The following is a 23,940-nucleotide window of genomic DNA, read 5'->3' on the forward strand; positions in this document are numbered from 1 at the left end:
CGCTCGGAGTAAATTCTGCCAGGCAGACCCAACCAGCAGAAGGAGAAGAGCTCCCGAGCTGAAGTCTGTGGTTTCCAGGAACGTGTACAGTTTGTACGGTCAGCAGTTTCCTGTTATATTACATGTAAAGTTTCCATAAACTATCTTGAGTTAAATTAATTCCCTGCAACATGCCTCCACAGTTGGGTAACTGAAAATCTCTGGCTCTAACTAAGGTATTAAAAATCTCAGGTCTAAAAACATTCACAATAAAGCCTGAAATGAAAAAATTGTTTTCCTCTTTCTAAATGGTAGGATGGGAATACCCAGACTTCAGAAAGTACTAACCATGATAATATCTTTTCAAAACTACAGTTGATGTAAATCTAGAAATTCAAGTACAGCTAGTCAAATCTACTAATGCATATTATTATGATATTAAGTTATAATCTAAAGATCAAGAAACCCTTTAAACTTACCGTATATTAATGACTCAATATGTAATATTTGATAAATAAAATTCCCATTAGGTTTAAAAATATACTTAATTTTCAAAGCGTGATTATATATGTGATGATGTGTAGAAATCCAAAGTTTAATTTTAGCATATCTGACCATTATGGACCTAGAATTCCTAATTACTTATTTCAAAATTTAAAAGATGTCTGTATTTGAAATTGGAAAAGGCAACTTGCTTTGTAAAGCTGTGTGACAAAGCAAATAACTACTTGAGTGCTGGGGAAGATCCTACGGTCACCATCACCAGTACCTAGTAAGATCACAGATGCATTTTTCCTCAACCCAGGAACCCCACTTCTAGGAATCTATCTGAAAAGATATTGGCAAAAATACAAAACACCCTATGCACAAGGCCAATCATTGGAGCACTATTTGTAACACCAAAGACTGTAACAGGGGCTGGCCTACACCATGGCAGATCCTCACAAGGGGATACTGAGCAGCTATAAAAGGAATGATGAAGATTGCTATATACTGACTGCACAGGAATGACCTTAATCCAGGACATGTCATTAAGTGAAAACAGCTAAGTAAAGAATAGTAGAGGATGTTAACTTGTATCTACTGTGCCAGAAATCTGAAGACCTACAGCAGATTTAAAATCCTAACTCACTGCATCATTTAAAAAAGATTTTGAAATTATCAAAATGCACATGAATCAAGTTTTAAAATATTGTTTAACAGGTAGGCGAGGCTGCCCGTGGTGCGTGTTAGTTTGAATTCTCAGGCATGTGTCTAGTAGTGCAGGAATCTTGTAACATTAAAAATTCAATATAATGGAAATACAAATGGGAAAAAAGATATTAATGAAATGATTTCATGAAGTCATTTACTAACAACCTAAATATCTATCAACCAAGAAACAAAATGTTTTATACAGTAGACTATTATTTGGCAATAAAAAGAAATGATGCATCCTACAGCATGGATGAACCTTGAAAGTAATTATGCTAAGTGAGAGAAGAAACTGGCAAAAGACCACATATTGCATGATTTCATTTATAGAAAATGTCCAAGGTAGGCAAAACCATGGAGACATGAAGTAGATTAGCGGCTGCCAGGGCCTAGGAAGAGGGAGCAACTGGAAATGACTGCTAATGGGTCAGGGGTTTCCTTTTGGGTGAAAAAAATTTTCTAAAATTAGATAGTGGTGATGGTTTTACAACTCTGTGAATATACTAAAAATCAATGAATCGTACACATTAAAAGGGTAAATTCTATGGTATGTGAATTATATCGCAATAAAACTGCTATTAAAAATCGTTTATTGGACAATTAGGAAAATCTGAATGCTGACTTGATATTAGATGATATTAAGCAATTATCATCAATTTTTAAGTGTAATAATGGTATTGTAGGCTTTAAAAAAGAGAATCTTTACATCTTAAATATATACTAACATATTTATGGATAAACAATGAAGGCAGGTAACAGGTACTTTTCTTTCTACTTTTATATACATTTGAACATTTTCATAATACAAAGTTTAAAAAGGCTTTCTTAATCCCTGAAAAACTAAAAACATCTACTAAACCTTTTCTATAAATCATAACAGAATACCTATTTAAACTGGAAATTAATGAGAAAAACTGAAGAAACTAGAGTGTGTTCTATTATTATAAAAGAGCAAAAGAGAAAAGTATTTTTTCCTGTAATTTGCCAGCTTAAAAGGAGAAAGTACAGTAGACCAGAGAAAAAAGCCATTTACTCCCTAATTTTGGTTAACCAAGATAAAAAACTAAGTTAATTATTCATTAATTTCATTGACTGCAAAGAGCTTAAAATTTTAATTTGTCTGTTGCATCTATCTAATAAAATTAGATAAAAAGAGATCATAGTATTTCACACAACAATGTGCTGAATGTGATCTATTGTATTTGGAACACTTTGCAAATCAAATTAAACCCTGAAAAAGAGGCTGTCATTTCAAGTCATATAGTTATTCATTTCTTAAATATTTGGTTCGATTTGAATAATGCTAATTTAAGTAATATTGCTAAGAGGCGTGCACAGTGAAGCAACACGGATGACAGAAGAACACATGTTCAGCCAGGCCTTGGGTCCAGTCCCAGATTTCTCCCTAGCTAGCTGTGCAACCTGGGGAAAATCATTCCACTTCCTGAGGCTATGTTCTCATTTGTAAAATGGGCATAATAATATCTGCCTCCTAAAATTGTGGAGAGGTGAAATGAGCTAATATATCCAAAACATCTACTGCAAAGTACAGCACTTAGCCGTCAATAAATGGTAGCTACAAGTAGTATTCTGAGTATTAATGTTAAGTGCTAACATAGCACAGGCTCCCACAGAGGATCTGTCATCCGCTTTTGACAGTGGTTGCAGAAGCTAAGTTCTGAGGCTAGAGGGTTTCCTCTTGGAATGGCAGGACTGACTTGCTTATTAACCTCTCCAACATTAGTCTTTTGGTTGTATTTAGTAATTCTCTAATCTATTAATTAATAGAGCCAATAATTAATATAATTCTCTGATCTATTAATTCATGGATCCACTAGCTGATATAACCAATAAAGAGTTTGCAAATGACATATTAAAGTATTTTAAGAGGTGAGCAACCTAACTATAGTCTGAACACACAAGCAAAATTTAAAATGGGAAATAACTACTTGCTGGTTAATGCACAACAAACTCCAGATACATGGAACAAGGACTGTATGTCAACCTACATTTACATTTAAAATCCTGGCACTGAAATGGAAATCAGCTGTGTGTGTATACAATGGATCTATTATTAATTGAACTCCGAACCATGATTCCTTGTCTTCCTGAAAACACATGTGAGCAAACCCCAGTCGCCTGACATGTGCCCTGAGCCTTGCTGTTGGCCTCAGATTCCATAGCAGGAAAGAAGTGATTTTTAGAACAAAAATTTCTTCTGCTCATCAAGGAATACACACCATAAAACATTTAGAAACAAATTAAAAGTATGAAAAAGAAAAAAAGTCATAATCCTACTACTCAGAAGAAAGCCCACTGATAACTTTTGGTATATAGTAATTCATTCCAGTCTTCTTTGCATAAATGTTTTCAACTTAGTAGAAACGATATAGTACATATGGTTTGACAGCCTGCTTTTGACTCTTCCTGTAACGCATAAGCATTTTCCCTCTTGTTACCAACAACACAAACATTTTTAAAGACCACGCAACATTTAATCATATGGAGGTACGATAATTTCCTGGCCGTGCCCCTACTGATTTCTCTTCCCCCACTGTTTCCTATATAATTTTTCTCCCTTGTATATAATGCTACAGAACTCCTTTATTAATCACTTTTCTGATTTATATTCACAACAGCAATCTCTAAGAGATCTGTTCACTGCATTCTGCTAGCAGTGGGTAGTGACCCACTTCAATCACATCTATGGAAAACTTTAATAATAGCAAGAATTTTAAGAATATATGCCTTCATAAACTATTTGATTCTCTTTTCTCCACTATCTCATAATCCAAGTTCAGCAAAATGGAAACATTCCAAACCATTCTATCCGAAAGTAAATTCAACATGCACAAAGCTAACTTTGCAGGCTGCATTTCTCCACAGTGAAGAGGTATGACATGGAAACTAGCTCTTAATATTTAAAAAAATACCAAAGGAAGAGGAGAGAGCAAAGTTTGGGGCTTTATGTAGAGACTGAGTAAAGCCTAAGACCCAGGCAGTAGCCGCTGGGTAAAAAGGCATTGGATAGCGGGTGCAAGCAGGCCAATCCCAGGGGCAGGAAAGTGTTGCCAAAACAAAGTAGGGTCTGAGAGACAGATCCTTCTATACAGACAGTAAGTCCATAGGCCCAGCACATTGTGGAGTGGGCCATGATCTTGTCCCTGTCTCAGAAAGCCTTGGACGCAGTCTGTTAGTGAATTATTTTCGCGAAACTGCAGTTCTCATTGTTATCCTAGTCAAGTCATACGAAGAATGATAAAGTCAGTCAAAGCTTAGAGGTCATGACAACTTTCTTCAAGTAAGTGAAATACCGCTGTGGAAAGGGACTGGAATCAGTATCTATGGCCTCACAGGCTGTACTAAGGCTAGCGAGTGCTAACTGCAGTCTAACAATCAGGGACAACCACAGCACAAAGACACACGCTCATCGTGAGCTTGCTTTGAGCTGAAGCACACTGAGCACTTGGAATGCTCACTGCCTTCCCCGGCAGCCTGTTTCTCTGTGGCACAGCCATCCCCGTCACGGGCAAACAGCACAGACTGTACACCTGAAGCTCAAAATACTGAGCCCTGAGATTCTAAAAGCTAACTTTGGGAAGAAAAAAATCACTTAATATTTTTTTAAAAAGAAGAATGTCATGTGTTCAGGCTACTTCAAGTGTATATTAGGATGGCAAGCCAAAATATTGTGAAGTGACAACAATATAACGATGCTGACGTGGCCACTTAACCAAAGGAGTTTTGCCTAAAAGATCCCCCACCCCAGCCCTGACTGCAGAGTGCCGGCTATCGGCTATCGAGACAGAGGCACAGAGTCAGAACCAACACTGCAACTTCGAAAGAGAAGTAGCACCCCGGGGCTGCTGATAGGAACCACTCGCCCTCCTCCTCCTCACTGCTCTCTAATTAGGAGCAAAGACAGCAGGGAAGCCGTGGCCAGCTCCATTCAGGGGATACCACCCACTCACCTGCTTTCTTGTGAATCTTTTTTCTATTTCTTGGTGTGACTTTCTGGCTATCATACTTTGATTTACTTTCATTTATGAAAAGAATGTTATAAGGAAATAGAAGATAACTATGAAAAAATTTATTTCTCTTAGGAGTTTTGTAAAAGTCAAACTTCACTCTTAATCAAGAAAATAAAACTCCTGGGCAAGCCCTTTATATTATTTTTCTCCCTAATTTTCTAAAAGTAAAGGAGTTTTAGAAGTCTGAAGTTTTATATAAAGCAACTACTTCACATGTGCCCTTTAGGATACAGTAGTCATCAGATTTATTTTTGGAAGGCTGAGTAGGTCAAGAATACCTAAAATAACCTGGTTTCTATTTAAAATACCCTAATCACTTTGTAACAGAGGGGAAAAAGATTACTTAAAAGGATTATCCCAGACGTAGACATCAGCCCAGCACAGGTACCCATCTCACATGGAGCTGGTGGGAACCACCCGGCAGGACAAGAAATAGACTTCTTCCCACAGACACGTGAAAATGCAGCCAACTACTTAAAAAAAAACTAAACGATGCAACGTGAGACAGTCCTTTCTCCTAACTCCAAGGACAATACATTAACTGTGAAATAATTTGTTAAATCCAAACAAAAATGAAAGGTATTTTTAAAGAGACATTTACATGTCGTAATCTCAAAATGTTTGAAGCAAAGGAATTTTACAGCCAAGATGAAGTCTCTTTCCTAGAGACGGCAACAAAGAAAAGTGATTCTGGCAAAAGACGAACAATGCACACCAGTTCAAAGACACCAGGGCACTAACTAGTGGGACAGAAACTTTTGTGAGGTTTTTCATTTCCAAAATTTTAACAAGAGGATCACTACAAAGTTACTCATCACAAATATTGCTTTTTTGTGTCTCATTCCCAGGAGTCACAGGGACATGAAATGTTGACTTCATTTGCCAGAAACCCACCAGGTACAGATCTCTGTAGTAGGTTACATCCTCACGGACAGCAGGGGCTTTGCGCAGGAGGACCTTACTTAACAGCTACAAGAGGGGAAAAGTTAGTGATAACGTCAGGAGTTTGAGCCCCTCAAAGGAAGGCCCATCGCCTCTGTACTCTAGTGTCTGGCTCAGAGCCTCGCATGTGGCATATGACTAAGAATTTCTGTGCAGAACTGAATGACAGAATAGGCTGAGAGCATAGAAAGAGATGAGAGTTTTCAAAAAAGCTTCTAGGTGGAACAGCCTCCAAAAAGAGTACAAAGGATGGTGGCTCTCTTTGCAAGCTCCTCTGTACCAGAGAATCTTGATAGACAAGTGTTCTCAACAGTCCCTTTGGACTGTTCCTTCCTTCCTTGACTTAGCAAGCATTTAATGATCACCTACAAATGTATTAATACACCACTGGGCTATAATTCACCAACATCAAGCCAAAAAATATTGTCACACGTTGTATCATTATTTTGACAGTGCTGACTGTTTTGTTATTAATCTAAGTTTTGATTCTCTGTCAATATTAAAGAATACAATGAATTTGCTAGAGCAAGAATCTTCAACAAGACCAATTCCACTATTGTTCCTGTATATCCAAAATGCTCACCTTTGGTAGGTCCTTTCCTGTTAAGCATGGCCTGCTGTTCCTCAGTAATATTCAGCCGCCGGACCACGTCAGCCAGGGCTGATTTGAGCAGCTGGATGTCATCTTCCTGCATCTGTACTCGCTGCTCCAGTGAGGCAATGCGGTCTGTTACCTCCATGCTGCTTGCAGCAGAAGCGCTGTCATCTAGGCCAAAGGAAAGGATCAAGTGAGTTCGAAATGCTCCCCAGAGAAATCAGATCTATAAACATACACTAGCATATTGCTCTAACATAATACAATTGGCCAACTGAGGACAACTGCTCTTATGCAGAAATCATGGGAAATCTTTTGCCACACAGAATTACAACTTGACATTCTACAGTAGTCTTTTCATTCTCTACATTTGTGCTTTTCACTTGTAGACTGTGGTCTTAATTGGCATTATATTTTTCTACATGCAGGCCAACTTGTTTTCTATCACATCAGAGAACCTCAGAGGTAGAAGAGATGTTACAATGTCTGTGTCAACTTCCCACACATTGCAGAAATCCATTCTGCAGGGTCTTCTCACTTTTGTGCCAATGATGCTAGTGAACAGGTAGGTCATGTAGTACAAGGCCACACTATCCATCGGTCAAGGCTTTTAAGGACAAAGCAACATGAGTGGTCAAATCTGTTCAGTAAGCTATGCTTACAGCTAAGGCAATCACATTTTCTTATACAGAATCACAGCTCCCAGCTACTTTTGGGGGTCTACGAGGCTCTCTATGATCTAACTTCATTTCACACCATCCTTTCCTTCGGTCACTGTATTCCAGCCATACTAGCGTCTCTCTCCCACCTTAGGGCTTTGGTATCTGCTGTGGCTTTTGCTCGAAACACTTCTCAGCCAGCTTTTAACATGACCAAATTCGTCCTGTTCTTTAGGGCTCACCTCATATAGGAGTTCTTTTTAAAGAACTTTCCTAAAAACCTTATCTAAAGTTGTTGCTTTCTATATAATCAACCTTATTTATTTCACAGCATATATTATAAACCATAATTGTCTTCTTGGTTTATTATCTGCTTCTCTCAAATGAAATGTAAGCGTCACAGAGTCACTTCTGCTTCTGGGCACGGCAGGCTAAGACCTTACCGGACAGCATCTCCTGTGCAGAAAAAAATTAGTAAGCCTAGAAATAAAATAAAAAACAACTCCCTGAAGGTACTGAAGAGTGAACAGACGCATGAAGACTGGTGCAGAGCTCACACTCAGACTCTGGTGGGGCGCTCACACTTGGACTCTGGTGGGAGCTCACACTCAGACTCTGGTGCAGAGCTCACACTCAGACTCTGGTGGGGCGCTCACACTTGGACTCTGGCAGGAGCTCACACTTGGGTTCTGGTGGGAGCTCACACTCAGACTCTGGTGGGAACTCACACTCGGGCTCTGGTGGGAACTCACACTCAGACTCTGGTGGGGAGTTCACACTTGGACTCTCACTCACTTGGAGGAGGGCAGACAGGGAACTATACAAGTAAATTCCCTTTTTCATGGTTCTTGAAATCTCTGGGGCTAAGTGATGCACACAGTGGTGCTGAGGGCACACATGGGAAACCCTAAAGGCTTTTTGTCTTAAGAAACCAAAAAAAGACAAGTCAGGAAATTGAATGCTGAAGAGACTGGGAAAAGCCCAGAAGGGAAAAAGCAAGAGAGGGTTCCCCAAACTCCATCTATTCACATCTCTGTGTGTGAATGACCTGTGAATCACACATGCACGGAACAGACTCGAGCACTCCAGCTAAATACAAAAGATGGGAACTGAGACCCTCCAGCTAAATACAAAAGATGGGAACTGAGACCGCAGCTGCTGACCAAGAAGCAGAGTTTGCAGTTCAAGCCCAGCCAAGAAGAGCACTTACTAAAACAAAAGAAACAACTCTCATCAGAGCAAAATAACACCACACAATCTCCACGATGCAATGTTCAATGTCCAGGATACAATTCAAAATTACCCAACATACTAAGAATCAAGAAATAAAAGTGAAAAGAAAATAAATTAAGTCTAACTCCAAAATGAGCAAAATATTGGAACACAGAGGGAATTTTAAATGGATATTATAATTACCCTAAGTAAAACGAACATTTCTTCAACAAATGAAAATTTCAGTAGAGAAATGAGAAGTCTCAGCAGAGGAACAGAAACAATGAAAAAAGAACCAAATGGAAATTCTAGAACTAAAAAATACAATTTCTGTAATAAAAATTCAGTGATGGACTTAGCCGAATGCACATAACAGAGAAAGAGGAAGTAAACCTCAAAAGAGATCAACAGAAAGCATCCAAGGTGAAGAACCCAGAGAGAAAAGTATTGAAAATAAAGTTAATAGAGCCTTGGGGATTTGTTAGGTGATATCAAATGGTCCAACATATATTTAATTGGAATACAAGAAGGAGAAAAGTAAAAGAGAACAGGGTAGAAAAAATATCTGGAAAACAATAACCCAAATACACCAAATTTGAGGGGCAGAAATGTATAGTTACAAAATGCTAATCAAAGACCAAAATAAATGCAAAGAAGCCCACCCCAATGTACATCATAGTCAAACTGTTAAAAACCAAAGATAAAGAGCACACATTGAAAGCAGCAAGAGAAAAACAACATATTAAATATAAGGCAACAACGATCTCTTTAACAACTGACTTCTCATCATAAACCATGGAGACCAGAAGACAGTAACAGTATCTTTTAAGTAGTGGATGAGAAAAAATTTAACCCAGAATTCTATATCCAGCAAAATATCTTCCAAGAATAAAAGCAAAAAAGATATTTTCAGAATGACAAAAACTGAAAGAATTCACCGCCAAAAGATCTGTACTATAAGAAATGCTAAAGGAAGTTCTTCAGGCTAAAGAGAAATTATATAAGATGCAAATCTAGACCCTCGGGGAAAAAAATGAACAGTATTGGAAATAATAAATATCTGAATAAATTCAAAGACTAATTTTTTTCTTTTTGCCTTTTCCTCTTAAACTTTTAAACTGTTTAAGACAAAAATTATAACATTGTCCTATAGGGTTTATAATGTATATATGGGGAATACATATGACTACCATAACATAAAAGATAGGGTAAATGTGGATATATAAGGGTGCAGGATTTCAATATTTTACATGAAGTATACATTAACTATGAGTGGTTATTATTTATTTTTTAACTGACAAAAAATTACACATATTTATGGTGTACAACATGTTCTGAAATATATACATACATTGTGGAATGGCTAAATTGAGCTAATTAACATATGCATTACCTCACATTCTTATCATTTTCTGTGGTGAGAACACTTAAAATCTACCCTCAGCGATTTTCAAGCATACAATACTGTTATTGTATTTCAACACAATACTGTATTGTATTGTATGTAGTACTGTTACTGTATTTCAAGAATACAATACATTGTTATTAACTATAGTCACCATGTTGTACAAGACATCTCATGTAAGTGATTATCATTAACTGTAAGTAGTTAATATTAACTGTAAGTGGAGATGTTACAGATATATATTGTCCTCTCTGGTAAACTACTAAAGAATAATGCAGGCCGGGCGCGGTGGCTCACGCCTGTAATCCTAGCTCTGGGAGGCCGAGGCGGGTGGATCGCTCGAGGTCAGGAGTTCGAGACCAGCCTGAGCAAGAGTGAGACCCCGTCTCTACTAAAAATAGAAAGAAATTATCTGGCCAACTAAAAATATATATACAAAAAAAAAAAATTAGCCGGGCATGGTGGCTCATGCCTGTAGTCCCAGCTACTCGGGAGGCTGAGGCAGTAGGATCGCTTAAGCCCAGGCGTCTGAGGTTGCTGTGAGCTAGGCTGATGCCACGGCACTCACTCTAGCCCGGGCAAGAAAGTGAGACTCTGTCTCAAAAAAAAAAAAAAAAAAAAAAAAAAAGAATAATGCAAAGAAGTATAACTAAAAAGTCAACAGAAAATTTAAAGTACAATTCTATATTAAAATAATCCAAAAAAAGGAAGGAAAAAATGGAACGGAGGTACAAAAAAAAAGAAACAAGTAAAAAACAAAAAATAAAATGATAAACTCAAACCTAAAATAGCAATAATTACATTAAATGTTACATTAAAGCAGTAATTTCATTAAACATACCAATTATAAGGCAGAGAATATCAGAATAAAAAAAATTTAAAGCAAGACCCAACTATATGCTGTCTACAAAAGACACAATTTTTTTTTTTTTTTGAGACAAGGTCTCACTCTGTTGCCCTGGCTGGAGTGTGCAGTGGCATCATCACAGCCTGCTACAACCTCAAGCTTCTGGGCTCAAGCGATCCTCCTGCCTCAGCCTCCTGAGTAGCTGGGACTACAGGTGAGTACCACCATGCCTGGCTAATTTTTCTATTTTTTTTTTTTTTTGTAGACACAGGGACTCACTCTTGCTCAGGCTAGTCTTGAGCTCCTGGCCTGAAGCAATCCTCCTGCCTTGGCTTCCCAAAGTGCTAGGATTACAGATGTGAGCCACCACACTCAGCCAAAGAGACAGACTTTAAATACAAAGATATAGATAGGTTGAAAGTAAATGAATGGAAAACAATATACCATGCAAACAGTAAGCATAAGTCTGGAGTGGCAATATTAATAACAGATGACAAACAAAATGTGTCACTAGAAATAAAGAAGGCCATTTCATAATGAAAAAGAATCAATTACCAGGAAGACATTATAATCATAAACACATATGTACCTAATAATACAGCTTTGAAATACATGAAAAAAAATTGACAGAATTAAAGTGAGGGACAAACTTGGGATTTATTATGAGTATGGGGGGGGGGAAGTGAGGGACAATGTCACAATTGTTTCCTGAAGACTTTAACACTCCTCTCTCAGCAATTGATGGAACAACTAATTTTAAAAAAATCAGTGAAGACAAAATAACTGAATAACACTATAAACTACCTTGACTTAATTGATAAGTAGAGAAAATTATACCTAACAATGGAAGTGTACATGGTACATTTACCAGTACACATCATATTCTGGGCCACAAAACAGACCTGAATAAATTTAAAGACTGAAAGAGTATGTTCTTTGACCACAATGATATCAAGTTAGAAATCAAAACCAATAACATAACCAGGAAAACCACAAATATTTGGAAATTAAAAAACATACTTCTAAATAATCACTGGATCAAAAAAGACATCACAGGAGAAACTAGAAAATATTTTTAATTGAATGATAACAAAGATACAACATATCAAAATATATGGGATGCAGCTAAAGCAGAGCTTTGAGGAGAATTAATACCTTTAAAATCCGTATAATAGAAAAGGAGAATCTGTTTCTTTGAAAACGTCAATAAAAGGTAAGGTTCATAAAGCAGGGATCTTTTCTGCTGGTTCACTGCTCTACCCCTCAGTACCTAACCAACAGTAGGAACTCAATAAATATTTGGTAAATTAATGAATAAATATGTAAATAGATATCTCCTAAGAAGCATGCATTAAATTAGTTGCTGGGGATATAAAGATGATTGATTCACACAACTATCCTTAAGAACCTCTCTGTCTAGTGCAGAAAACACATATTTATAAATTTCTAAAAAATTTTATAAGTTATATATTTTAAAAATATACAAAATGATAAGTGAACACAGAGAAGGGAATATTAATTGTATTTGGGAAAAAATACAGAGGTTGGCATTGGAGGATAAAAATAATCATCAGGTACAAAAGCAAGAAGAATGACATTCTAGGCAAAAGAAACAATTTAAACAAAAACATGGAAATATGAAAACATATGGAATATTCAGATAATATTAAGTAGCTTTTGAAATTGAAGCCTGCCATCTTGTAATCTCTGCTTACTGGCTATAATTCTGTCTTGCCCCTAAATGGAGCCTCTGTTAATTCCTCATAAATAATTGTTTCATACATAGAAATATTTTTCAAGCATGCTATGACACTTCTGAGAGAGAATAACAGACATTAAATATCTGTTAACCAAAAGTACTTATTAAGTACCTATGTACATCTAAAACTGCTAAGCTCTTATGAAGAAAACATTAAGTCTTTTAAAAGATTATGTCCTAGGCATACCTCTTTAAAGAAATCAAGCTATGAAACAAGAACAACTTGCAAATATCCATTTCTCACACTCCTACCCTTCTAGAACTAAATATACCATTCTTTATGCTCCTAATGTGGGATCCACATTGTTCGCTAGGAGTACTGGTAGGTATATGTGTATGTCTTCTTTTTTTTTTTTTTTGGTCTCTCTTTGTTGATTGAGACATACAAAGAACTTTTAAAATTCAACAGTGAGAAAACAAACAACCCAATTAAAAAATAGGCAAGAGAAAAAAACAGGCAAAAGACGTGAATAGACACTTCACCAAAGAGGTTACACAGATGACAAACAGGCACATGAAAAGCTGCTCAGCATCACTAGTCATTACGGAAATGTAAATTAAAACCACAATGAGACACCACTACACGCCTATTAGGATGGTTAAATTAAAAAATACTGACAAAACCGAGTGCAGTGAGAATATGGAGCAAATGAAACCCTCCTACATTGCTGGTGGGCACACAAGCCACTCTGAAAAACAGTTTAGCCTTTTCTTATAAAGTTAAACACACACTTTTCATATGACCTAGCAATCCTTAGGTATTTATTTACTCTAGAAATATGAACACACATCCATACAAAAACCTGTATACCAATGTTTATAGTGGCTCTATTAAGACTTGGTAAACTGGAATCAACCCAATGGATAAACTGTGGTCCATCCATACAAAGGAACAGCACTCAATAATAAAAAGGAATGAATGACTTATACACAAAACAACGTGGATGGGTCTCAAAGGCACTATATTGAGTGAAGCAAGGCTGCCTCAAAGGGTGACATACTCTATGATCCCATTTATATGATATTCTCTGAAAGACAAAACTGTAGTGAAAGATCAGTGGTTGCCAGGGCTAGGGTAGGGACACAGCAGAAGGGAATTCTAGAGGGTGCCAGGAATGTCTTATTCTTGGGGGAGGTAGTTACATGAATCTATACTGTGTTAAAATACATAAAACTGTCTCAAAAATGACAGTTTTGTTGAATGTTAACATATAAAATAACTTTATGAGCATTCAAGTGAGATAAGTTCTACCTATTGGTTTTGCCAATTTGGGAGTTACTATTTTTGCTTGTTGGGATTGGTTGCTATCATACTATGTGATCTCAGCAGAGAAATATTTCAATGAAAACTGAATACTTATTGCTCTTTGGAAAGAGACCATCCTAAAGTGCTATATAGCTTTCTGTGAATGGACAGAAGTTCTGTGGGATTTCTCCATTTGTCCTTTGACCTGGATAGAAGAGTAGGTAAGTCCCACTTCATAACGACAAGCCAATTGGAAGAGAGAAATGAGAAGGATGAAAAGGTATTTTATATCTGTCTTCCCTCTGAGGAGCAAATAAACAGCCCAATGATATCTTTTAATATGTGAACAAAAGAAGGGAGGGGCAGGTCTGTGTAACAGTTGTCGTTGTGGGAGACCTAACTGCGAAGGTCTCTGGCCTCAGGAGGAAGTAAGGGAGGGTTCTACTAAGGCTTCACCCACCAAGGTGGACGAAGACATTCCAGAGCTAAGCTAATGTGGGAGAGTACCAGCAAAACAAGCATGTACCTTAGTCCTTAAGAGAATGGACTCTGGAGTCAAACTACCTGGGTTCACATCCCAGATCTGTGATCTAGGGCAAATCATTTAATCTCTATGTGCCTCAATTTCTCCACCTATAAAATAGGGAAAACAATAGTATCCAGTTCACAGGTATGCTGTAACATTAAATGAGTTAATATATATAAAGCACTTAGAATATATTTTTGCATATAGTGCATGTATAAGTAAATGTAAGCTATAATTAAGCTATTGTCATTATCATTACCAATAAAAATTACCAAAGTAAATTCAAGTTTAACATTTCCTTCAAAATCCCTATGTGCTATGTGAACACTGTTATGAAAATTAGCACTGATTAATTAGAGATTAGTGTTTTATTAATAACATGTGTTTTTTAAGTTATGAAAGAATCTGTAGCATAGAATCATGCATTTCTATGACGTCTTTGGGTTGCTCATGTAGACAGCAGCTTTTAGAGAGGACATACACACTCATGAGACAGGAGCATGTTTACTGTGGTTGTCAGCACAGTACCGAAGAGGAAAAAGTCAGCCTCTAAAGTTCAACCTTGCATTTTCAGATCAATATTGCGTAACACCACACAGAGTAAGACAAGACTGGCCTGCTCCTTGCATTTGAAAAATTTATGATTTAAAATAGCAGCACTGTGGCCTCAGTGAGTGGATGGATGGGTGGACAGCTATATAGACAGACATGGCTTTCATATACTGCATAAATCAGACTCTTTTAATTATGTTTCCAAATTTAAACAGGAAAAAGTCTAATTTTAATATTTTAACAAAAAAACTCCCAAACATCTCAATGTCTCTCTCCAAATGTAAGTGGATAAAAACTGAGACGTCTGATCTACTTAGGAGAGCCTCCGTTCATGCAATTTGCTGAAATTCTCCCCATGACATAATCCTAGTGCTTTTCAAATCCTGCCAGAATCACTGCTTTAACCCGTAATAGGCTTCCTCACTTCTGTTTCTGCAGGTAATTAATCTCAAGAATACGACCGGGAGACTTCTTGGCAGCAATGTGTGCTGTCTGAAGTTCTTAACCTTCTTGTGTACAGAAAGACCAGTGTTGTTCAAACGACTTTACACTTCAATTCAGCTGAGGGAAAAAACTGATTTGCATAATGAAAAACAAAACCAAAGCTTGGTTTAAACAACACAAACCACTTCCAACCTCCAAACATTTCTCTGGATTCCACAGCACAAGATGGGAAATTTCATCTGAATTTCAGCAGGGAAAATCTCATTAGATTGGGAGCGCAGCACCAATAAAACCATAACAAGTTATTTATTTTAAAGTACAGTTCCTGTACCTGTAAAGCTTATCTGTGGAGGTCATGAAAACAACATCAATAATTGAGCCTTTTTATCTTTTTTGTCCCTCAAAGTTTTCACATTCTTGTCAATTATCACTTCACTTTGCAGTGTTAGAGGGAGGTCTGAAAAAGACAATATTCCCCGTACTTTTACCTCTTGGGTTTTTAAAACTTCCGCATGACTGCTGGCTGGGGCTGGGGCACCTGCTCATTTCCTGATCAACTTACACCCGACAGTGTGTAACTGTGTATGTGTGGTGGGGTGTCTGTCCTCAGTATCGGGTAGCCATCTCTCAGATAAGGATCACGTTGCACACCCGGACTCCATGGGCAAAGGCGCAGACAAGATTTAATCGGAGGGAGAACTGAACCCACAGTGATGCGAGGCACTTAATGCAGACGCCTCAGCCGGCCAACTGCTCTGGAAGCTCCTCTGCATCCTTTGCCAACAGCAGACCTTCTCGGGGCTACAGATTGCAACCTCAAGGCATTTTGCCAAGGGCCAAACGCAGTTCAGAAATCTGGTCTACCAAGGGTTACTTGTACTGACCTGTCTGGGTCCTGGGGCTTTAGAGGTAGCAAGGGACATGGAGAGAGCACTGATTTGGGATTCAAATTGGGCAGGATTCAATCCCTGGATCTGTCACTTACTAGCTACGTGACCTTGGGAAATGACCCGACCACTGTAGACATAACACCACCTGCCTTCTGACAGTCTCGTGAGGATAAATGTTAGTGTACATGGAACATCTAATATGACGACCACAGACAGATGCTCAACACAAACAGTAGTCTAGTATCACTATAGTCTATTGTTGTGAATATTATTGTTTATAAGAGCAAAAAGCAAACACTGACCTTCAGTGAAATTAATGATTAAAAATAGCTATGGAACAACTTCTGCGAATATTACAGTGCTTGACCCTTTCTGCCTCTGCAGCATTTCCGGCCAAGCTGGAAATTAGCCCTAAGATAAAATGCAGTCTGGTACGATACGCGCCTTCTCACCTGGCGGGTGTGATTAATGGCAAAAGGATGGGCCAAGCATTACATCCCGCGGCCTCCATACCCACCTTGACTCTCGCGAGAGCCCACCTCACGCGGGCTTCTTCCTGAGCTTCAAGTGATGCCGTGGGGCCCGGCAGGCCCTACATCACCCCTGGTTTCAGAGGCAAAAGGATGACTTTGTACCTCTGACCTTACTAGATTCCCATGTAGCTATTTATGGCTATGCGTTTTAAGTTTAATTAGTTTTTTTATTGTAAAAAAAAATGGCACAAAAAAGTCTACAGTAACTTGTCTCTTTTATTCTATTTAAAAGGAGAGGGAAGTGTACTTTTTTCTCCATGCATATAATTACCTCATTATCTAGAGATAAAAACAGGCTCTTGACTCTGTAAATCTTTTGGTACTACTGAGACACTGTTGTTGTCTCAATAATGTTCCTGGTGGCCAAGGGGGCCTATTAATTTTAAAAGGTTAACTTAGAATCTGACCCCTTTATCTTGAGATGTTCTTACTCTGTGTCCCTTAATTATTTAAAATAAGGATGACATCAAAACGATAACAGCTACCCTTGATTCACCCACCGTGTGTCAGAGCGTAGGCCTTGCAGTGCCTTATGTCCAGTCCATACAACATCCTATCACTAAGGTGTTATCCCCAAGTCCCAGGTGAGGTCAGAGAACTTAGGTCTCTGGTCCACCTTATCCAAGGTCACAAAGCCAAAAAGCCATAAGCCTAGGCTCTTTTTACCAAATGTGTTCTCCATCGAAATGACAAGTAAAGATTAGACGTGGTGGCTCCTGCCTGTAATCCCAGCACTTTGGGAGGCCAAAGTGGGAGGATTGCTTGAGGCCAGGAGTTCAAGACCAGCAGTTCAAGAGCAGCCTGGGCAACATAGTGAGACCCTGTCTCTACAAAAAATAAAAAAATTATCTGGGTATGGTGGCACACTCCTGTAGTCCCAGCTACTCGGAAAGCTAAGGCAGGAGGATCACTTGAGCCCAGGAGTTCAAGGCTGCAAAGAGCTATGATGATGCCACTGCACTCCAGCCTGGGGGGACAGAGCAAGACCTTATCTTTGGGGGCGGGGGGGGGGGTGGAAAAGAGCTGGCTTTCCATATTATGCACTGTTTGGAGAATAGTTATGCTATATAGTCATACTCTGAGCCATTCTATTAGTATTGAATAGCAAAAGAAATATAACAATGAGTACAGAGAAGCAATACATCCTCTGTCATTTTAAGGCCTGGATTTCAGCATTACTGTCGGACACCCAGCCCTGTTCTACTCCCGGCTGAAGGGTCCTGGCATTATTTCAATTCTCAGACTCTGACCAGGTGGGTCAGTCAGGACCCCTGAGTCCTGTTCATACCTGGGCTGAACCTGCTCTGACTCTAATGTTTATCATTTCACAGAAAATTGCAAGATTCGACCCCACCTCAAAATAAATCTGTCTCAAATGAAGCTCACCAGCTAACATTAGTACACTTGTGAAAGAATTCTGCAAAGGCCCTTGACTGGTATAAAAATGCTGCCGTTGCCTATTGATGAAAAGAACAGCGGAGCCTCTTGAATCTGAGAAGAAATGGTATAAAGAATCTTTAACAAATCTTAGCTTGTGTAACTGTGGTGGTAAAGACTAGAGAAAATACACAAAATCACCTTAAGAAGCAACATGTGACACTGTTTACCTTAGATGACACGGAGATTGACGATAACAAACTTTCAGTTCAATTCTGTAAAATCTTATTGAGTATTCTTTTGGGCCAGACCAGTGCTGGGCAATGCAGTTAACCCTGTGATCTTTCCAATCTTAGGGCACTTGGTCCAGCAGGGAGACACTGGCCAACAAATAACCATAATGGAAATGCAGAGCGCAGAGGAGAGAGCAAATAGCCAGTCCCCATCCCAGCCCAACTCTCACGTGCCAAAAATCACAAGCTCAGCAAAAAATAGTACGAGGACTAGACAAACCGAGAGCAAAACACAGGTGGGGAAAGAACAACAGAACTTCAGGCCAATTACTAGTTTCCATTAGTGAATTATAGTTGAAAACAAAACAGGAAGAATAAGAACAATCATATATGTTAAGACCAGCCATGAAATTCTCTAATTGAGTATTTAGGACATTTGTTAACCACTTCATCTTGAACTACACTGTGCTCTCATTTCATTGTCTCTAACCATAATTATCAAGCCAACAAGGACTTCCCATGGAACCCTGGGAGTCCTTGAAATCTGTGGAATGTTTACTACATACTAAAACATGCATGCATACATGTGCACACATGCGCACACATGCACACCCCTCTCTTTGCAGAGGTAATCTTGTTTCTGTCAGGAACTATAATAAAATCCCTGGGCACCTTAATGTTGTGAATTTTCCCCTCTACCTTAACGGTTATAAAGCAAAGAAGAGATGCTGCAGTTGAGCAGAAAATAAACTCCTGATAACGTGTGCAGAAACACGCTCTAGAACTTGGCCTTTTGCCATGCAGCTCAGCAGCACCAGGGCAATGTGGGCAAGGGGGGCCCATCCAGGCTCGGGGACAGCTGGGACAAGAGGGAAAAAGACTACAGCTTTTTAATGATGTTCCCCACAAGTCACACAAGATTGCCAAATCCTAACCATGAAAGGAAAGATTAAAATTATGGAAGTGGGGAAGGGGAGAGCAGACAAAACAACAAGCATAAAGGTAAAATTTGAAAAAGATCCAAAACTGTTAGTTTAAATTTTTATTTTACATTGACATTATTACAACATTCACTTGTTACGTTGGTCATACACGTCTAGATGAGATGTCAGTTCATAAACTGACTTAACAAAAAGTATCTAAAAAGATAGCTTTGACAATATTTTATTGTGATTTCAAAATCTTTCATCAAAAAGAATAAAATAAAAACTATTCTTATCTTAATTTCTTCTATTAACTTCCATTAGTGTAAATTTTTTTGTACTTAAAGTACTATATGGTTACATTATACATAAAACTAGTTGTCTTCTAGACTTAATCATTTTGATTAGTCTCAGACAATATTCCCTTGCATGAGAGCCTGTCCTTTAATGGTTAAGAAAATCAGAAAAGCACAGTTTGAATGGTTGAAAACCACCAATGGGATTAAAGCCAGGCAACTACTTTTCTAAGATAAAACTTTCTAAAACACACTGAAGCTGGCAGTCCTTCTTTGGGATGATACGTTAGATATGTTTGGCTTATGAATGACATTTAAGAATGAAAATACCTAGGTTTTGTTGCAGAAGTTACCTTTTGGGTTCGTATAAAAAAGTGGAGATACAACATTCTAAGGATATAATCTAAAGAAAAGTTTGAAGCATCTAACCTCCCATCCACATTTCTTTTTTGTGATTATTGTTACTGTAAAACTTTTTTTTTTTACCCTTTTTTATTGACATTCTGCAACCACTTTTTAACAAGTGACATCAGCTTCTGCTTTCAGCCAAGCTGGTGTAACAAGAACTGGACTTATCATCCTACCTTAAACATCTAAAAGGAACAGACAAAATATATTAAACAATGGCTTTCAAGGCATTGGACATTAGACAGTGAGGGTCAGTGATCACGGCGAGATGCTACACAAAGAGGTGACCCCGCCCAGAGAGTTCCCAGGGAGGGAGAACAAAGGTGGAGCCTGGGTCTCCCTCAGTTGAGGCGATGGAGCCGGAAGCCCAGGACAGCCAAGATGACCAGGGTTCGTGAGGCAGAGTACGGAGAAGAGAGCACTGCCAAGAGGGGAAAATGCAGAGATCCACAGAGAACCTTCCCTCCTTCCCCACCCAAGTCTTAACATAAGTACTTATTAGCATTTACATGTGAGGGAATTATCCCAAGGCTGGGGAAAGAGTCATGCCCCCAAAATTAGGGAAAACTATCACCAGAGCTCACCTAAGTCTGGGAATAGTTCCTGTCACCATCAGCCAGAGTGGAAAACCTCATTATCCACAGCCCTGCGGAGGGGAGAACTCAGAGGATGTTGCCTGAGACTAAATGCTACTCTGGTCCTCCCTAACAAGCCTAAGACCCAAAAGGATCAAAATGTTTTCAGGTAACTTAATCAAATCCCAGAACAAAGCTCAAAATATTTATAGGAATACAAAACTATCTAGCACCCAACAAGGTGAAATTCACAAAGTCTGGCATCTAATAAAAAACTACCAGGCATTCAAAGAAGCACAAAAATTGACCCATAATAGGGAAAAGAATCAACCAAGCAAAAGTAGCCCAGAAATTACAGATGATAGAATTAGTAGACAAGGACAATTAAATAGTTATTATAACTATATCATATGTGTTCAGGAAGCTAGAGAAAAAGACTGAATATGTTGACACATGGAAAATACACACTAAAAATAAGTCAAACTTCTGGGTATGAAAACTATAATACACTGGATGAGATTATCTGAAAAGATTAGTAAATATGAGGGAACAGAAACAGAAACTATCCAAGATGAACTATAGAGAGAAAATGGGGCATGGGGTGTAGAGCATCAGGGAGCTTGTAAGACAATGTCAAGTATCCTAGTATCTATGTAACTTGAGTCCCTAAAGGAGAGAGGGAAGAACAAAAATAACTGAAGAAATAATAGTTGAAAAATTTCCAAATTTGATGCAAATTGTAAAACCACAGATCAAGTAGCTCCATGAATTCCAAGCACAAGAAACATGAAAATTACACCAAGGCAGATCAAAGTCAAATCTCTTAAAACCAGTGATAAAGAGAAAATCTGGCAAATGAGGAATACAGGAGAACTTCCATAACTTGATAGAGAGTATCTACAAAAAACCTGCAGTTAACATCATACTTAATGGTGAGAAACTGAATGTTTTCACCCTAAGACTGAGAACAAGGCAAAGATGTTTCCTCTCACCACTCCTATTCGAAGTCATATTTCAAGTCATAGCTAGTGCAATAAGACCAGAAAAGGAAATAAAAGGTACAAAGATCAGGAAGAAAGAAACAAAACTGTCTTTGACATTAATGTCTATGTAAAAATTCCCCAAAAATCAACAAAAAAACCTAAGCATGGTTGCATGATACAAGGTTAACAAACAAAAGTCAATTACTTTTCTACAGATCAACAATGAATAACTGGAATTTGAAATTAAAAACACAACGCCATTTATAATAGTACCAAATGCAAAATAATTAGCTATAAATCTAACAAAATAAGTATAGGGTCTATATGCAGAGAACTATAAAATTATGATGAAAGAAATTAAAGAAGATCTAAAGAAAAGGAGAGATTCCAATGTTCACAGATTAGAAGAGTCAATACTATAATGATGTCAATTCTCCCCAAATGGATCTATAGGTTCAATGCAGTCCCAATCAGAATTCCAGCAAGCTATTTTGTGAATATCAACAAAGTGATTCTAACGTTCACATGGAAAAAGCAAAAGACCCAGAAGAGCAACACAATACTGAAGAAGAGCAGCACAGTTGGAGAACTGGCACTCTCTGACTTCAAGGCTATGAAGCTACAGCAATCAAGACAGCATGATGTTGGTAAAAGAACAGACACAAAGATCAATGGAACAGAACAGAGTCCAGAACAGATCCACAGAAATGCAGTCAACTAATCTTTGACAAAGGAGAAAGGACAGTATTTTCAGCAAATGGTGTTGGAACAAGTAGATGTCTATAGGCAAGAAAGTGAACTTAGACACAGACCTTCCACCTTTCACAAAAATTAACTCGAATTAGATAGGAAGGGAAATGAGAAAGTATTTTGAAGTGAATGAACATGAAAACACAAATGGCATATCAAAATTGGTGGGATGCAGCTTAAAAAGAAATTTATACCACTAAACACCTATATTAGAAGAGAAAAAAGGAGAGGAGGAGGAGAAATGACCTCAACATCTGCCTTAAGAAACCCAAAGTAAGTAAAAAAAGGAAACAATATATATGAGAGCAGAATCAATGACATGAGGGAAAAGGCAAAATTAATGAAATGAAAAGCTGATTCTTTGAGAAATCAATAAAATTGACAAACCTACAGTCAAATTAATCAGGACAAAAAAGAAAGGACACAAAATATCACTATCAGGAATAAGAGAAGTGACATCACAACAGATCTATAGAAGGTAAAAGGATAATAAGGGGAACAACTTTATGCCAATCAATTCAGTAACTTAGATAAAATGCACAAATTCTTTGAAAGAAGAAAACACTGCCAAAGCTCATACAAAAAGAAATAGACCATCTAAATGGCCCTATTAAAGGAACTGAATTTGTAGTTAAAACCTTTTCCACAGACAGCTTCACTGATAACTTCACTGGTGAATTCTACCAAACATTTCAGGAAGAAATAATACTAACTCTACACAAACTCTTCTAGATAATTGAAGAGGAAGAAATATTTCTCAACTCCTCTATTAGGCCAGAATTACTCTAATATCAAAATCAGACAACTACATTATAAAAAAGAAAACCCTCATAAAAATAACTGCAAAATTTCTTAAAATTTTAGCAAATCAAAGTCTTATATAAAAGAGAATACATCATGACCTATTAATAAGTGTATTCCAGGAATGCAAGATTGGTTTAACATTCAAAAATCAATGCGATTCATATTAGCAGACTAAAAAAGAAAAACAATGTAATCATCTCAATAGATGCAGAAAAAGTATTTGACAAAATCCAATGTCCACTCCCCACAAAAACTCAGTAAAGGAATAGAAAAGAATTTCCTCAATCTGATGAAGGGTATCTACAGAACACCCACAACAAACATCACACTATTTATTCAATATTATCCTGGAGGTTCTGGTCAATGCAAAAAAAAAAAAAAAAAGAAAGAAATACAAGCTATCCACATGAGAAAAGAATTAGTAAAACTGCCTTTTTTCACAGATGACATGGTTGTCCAACTAGAAATATGATGGAATCTACAAAAAAGCTACTAGAACTAATAACTGAGTTTATCAAGGCTGCAGGAGAAAAGATCAACAAATAAAAATCAATTGTATGTCTATATGCTTGCACCAAACAATTGGAACTATTTACAGTATTATAAAAAATATGAAATGCTTAGGGATAAATATGAAAAAGGATGTTAAAGATACACTAAACAGTAATACTGCTTTTACTCTCAGAGAACAATGCTGAGAGAAATCAAAGAAGACCTAAATGGATAGAGAGATATGCTGTGTCCATGGGTTGGAAGACTCATTACTAGTGTTAAAAT

The 23,940-nt window shown here is 37.7% G+C and overlaps 1 protein-coding gene across 3 annotated transcripts in view; it reads right to left on the reverse strand.

Annotated features, from left to right (window-relative positions):
• The window catches only part of EML1 (EMAP like 1), a 168,739-nt gene that overhangs the window by 67,113 nt on the left and 77,686 nt on the right, over positions 1-23,940 (reverse strand). For all 3 annotated transcript variants that reach the window (XM_045560982.1, XM_045560976.1, XM_045560988.1), the window contains exon 2: positions 6,730-6,912. In XM_045560982.1, the coding sequence (XP_045416938.1) occupies positions 6,730-6,912 (183 nt within the window). The remainder of the gene's footprint in view (positions 1-6,729; positions 6,913-23,940) is intronic.

This window comes from Lemur catta, chromosome 1 (assembly GCF_020740605.2).
Source record: "Lemur catta isolate mLemCat1 chromosome 1, mLemCat1.pri, whole genome shotgun sequence".
NCBI classification, from domain to species: Eukaryota; Metazoa; Chordata; class Mammalia; order Primates; family Lemuridae; genus Lemur; species Lemur catta.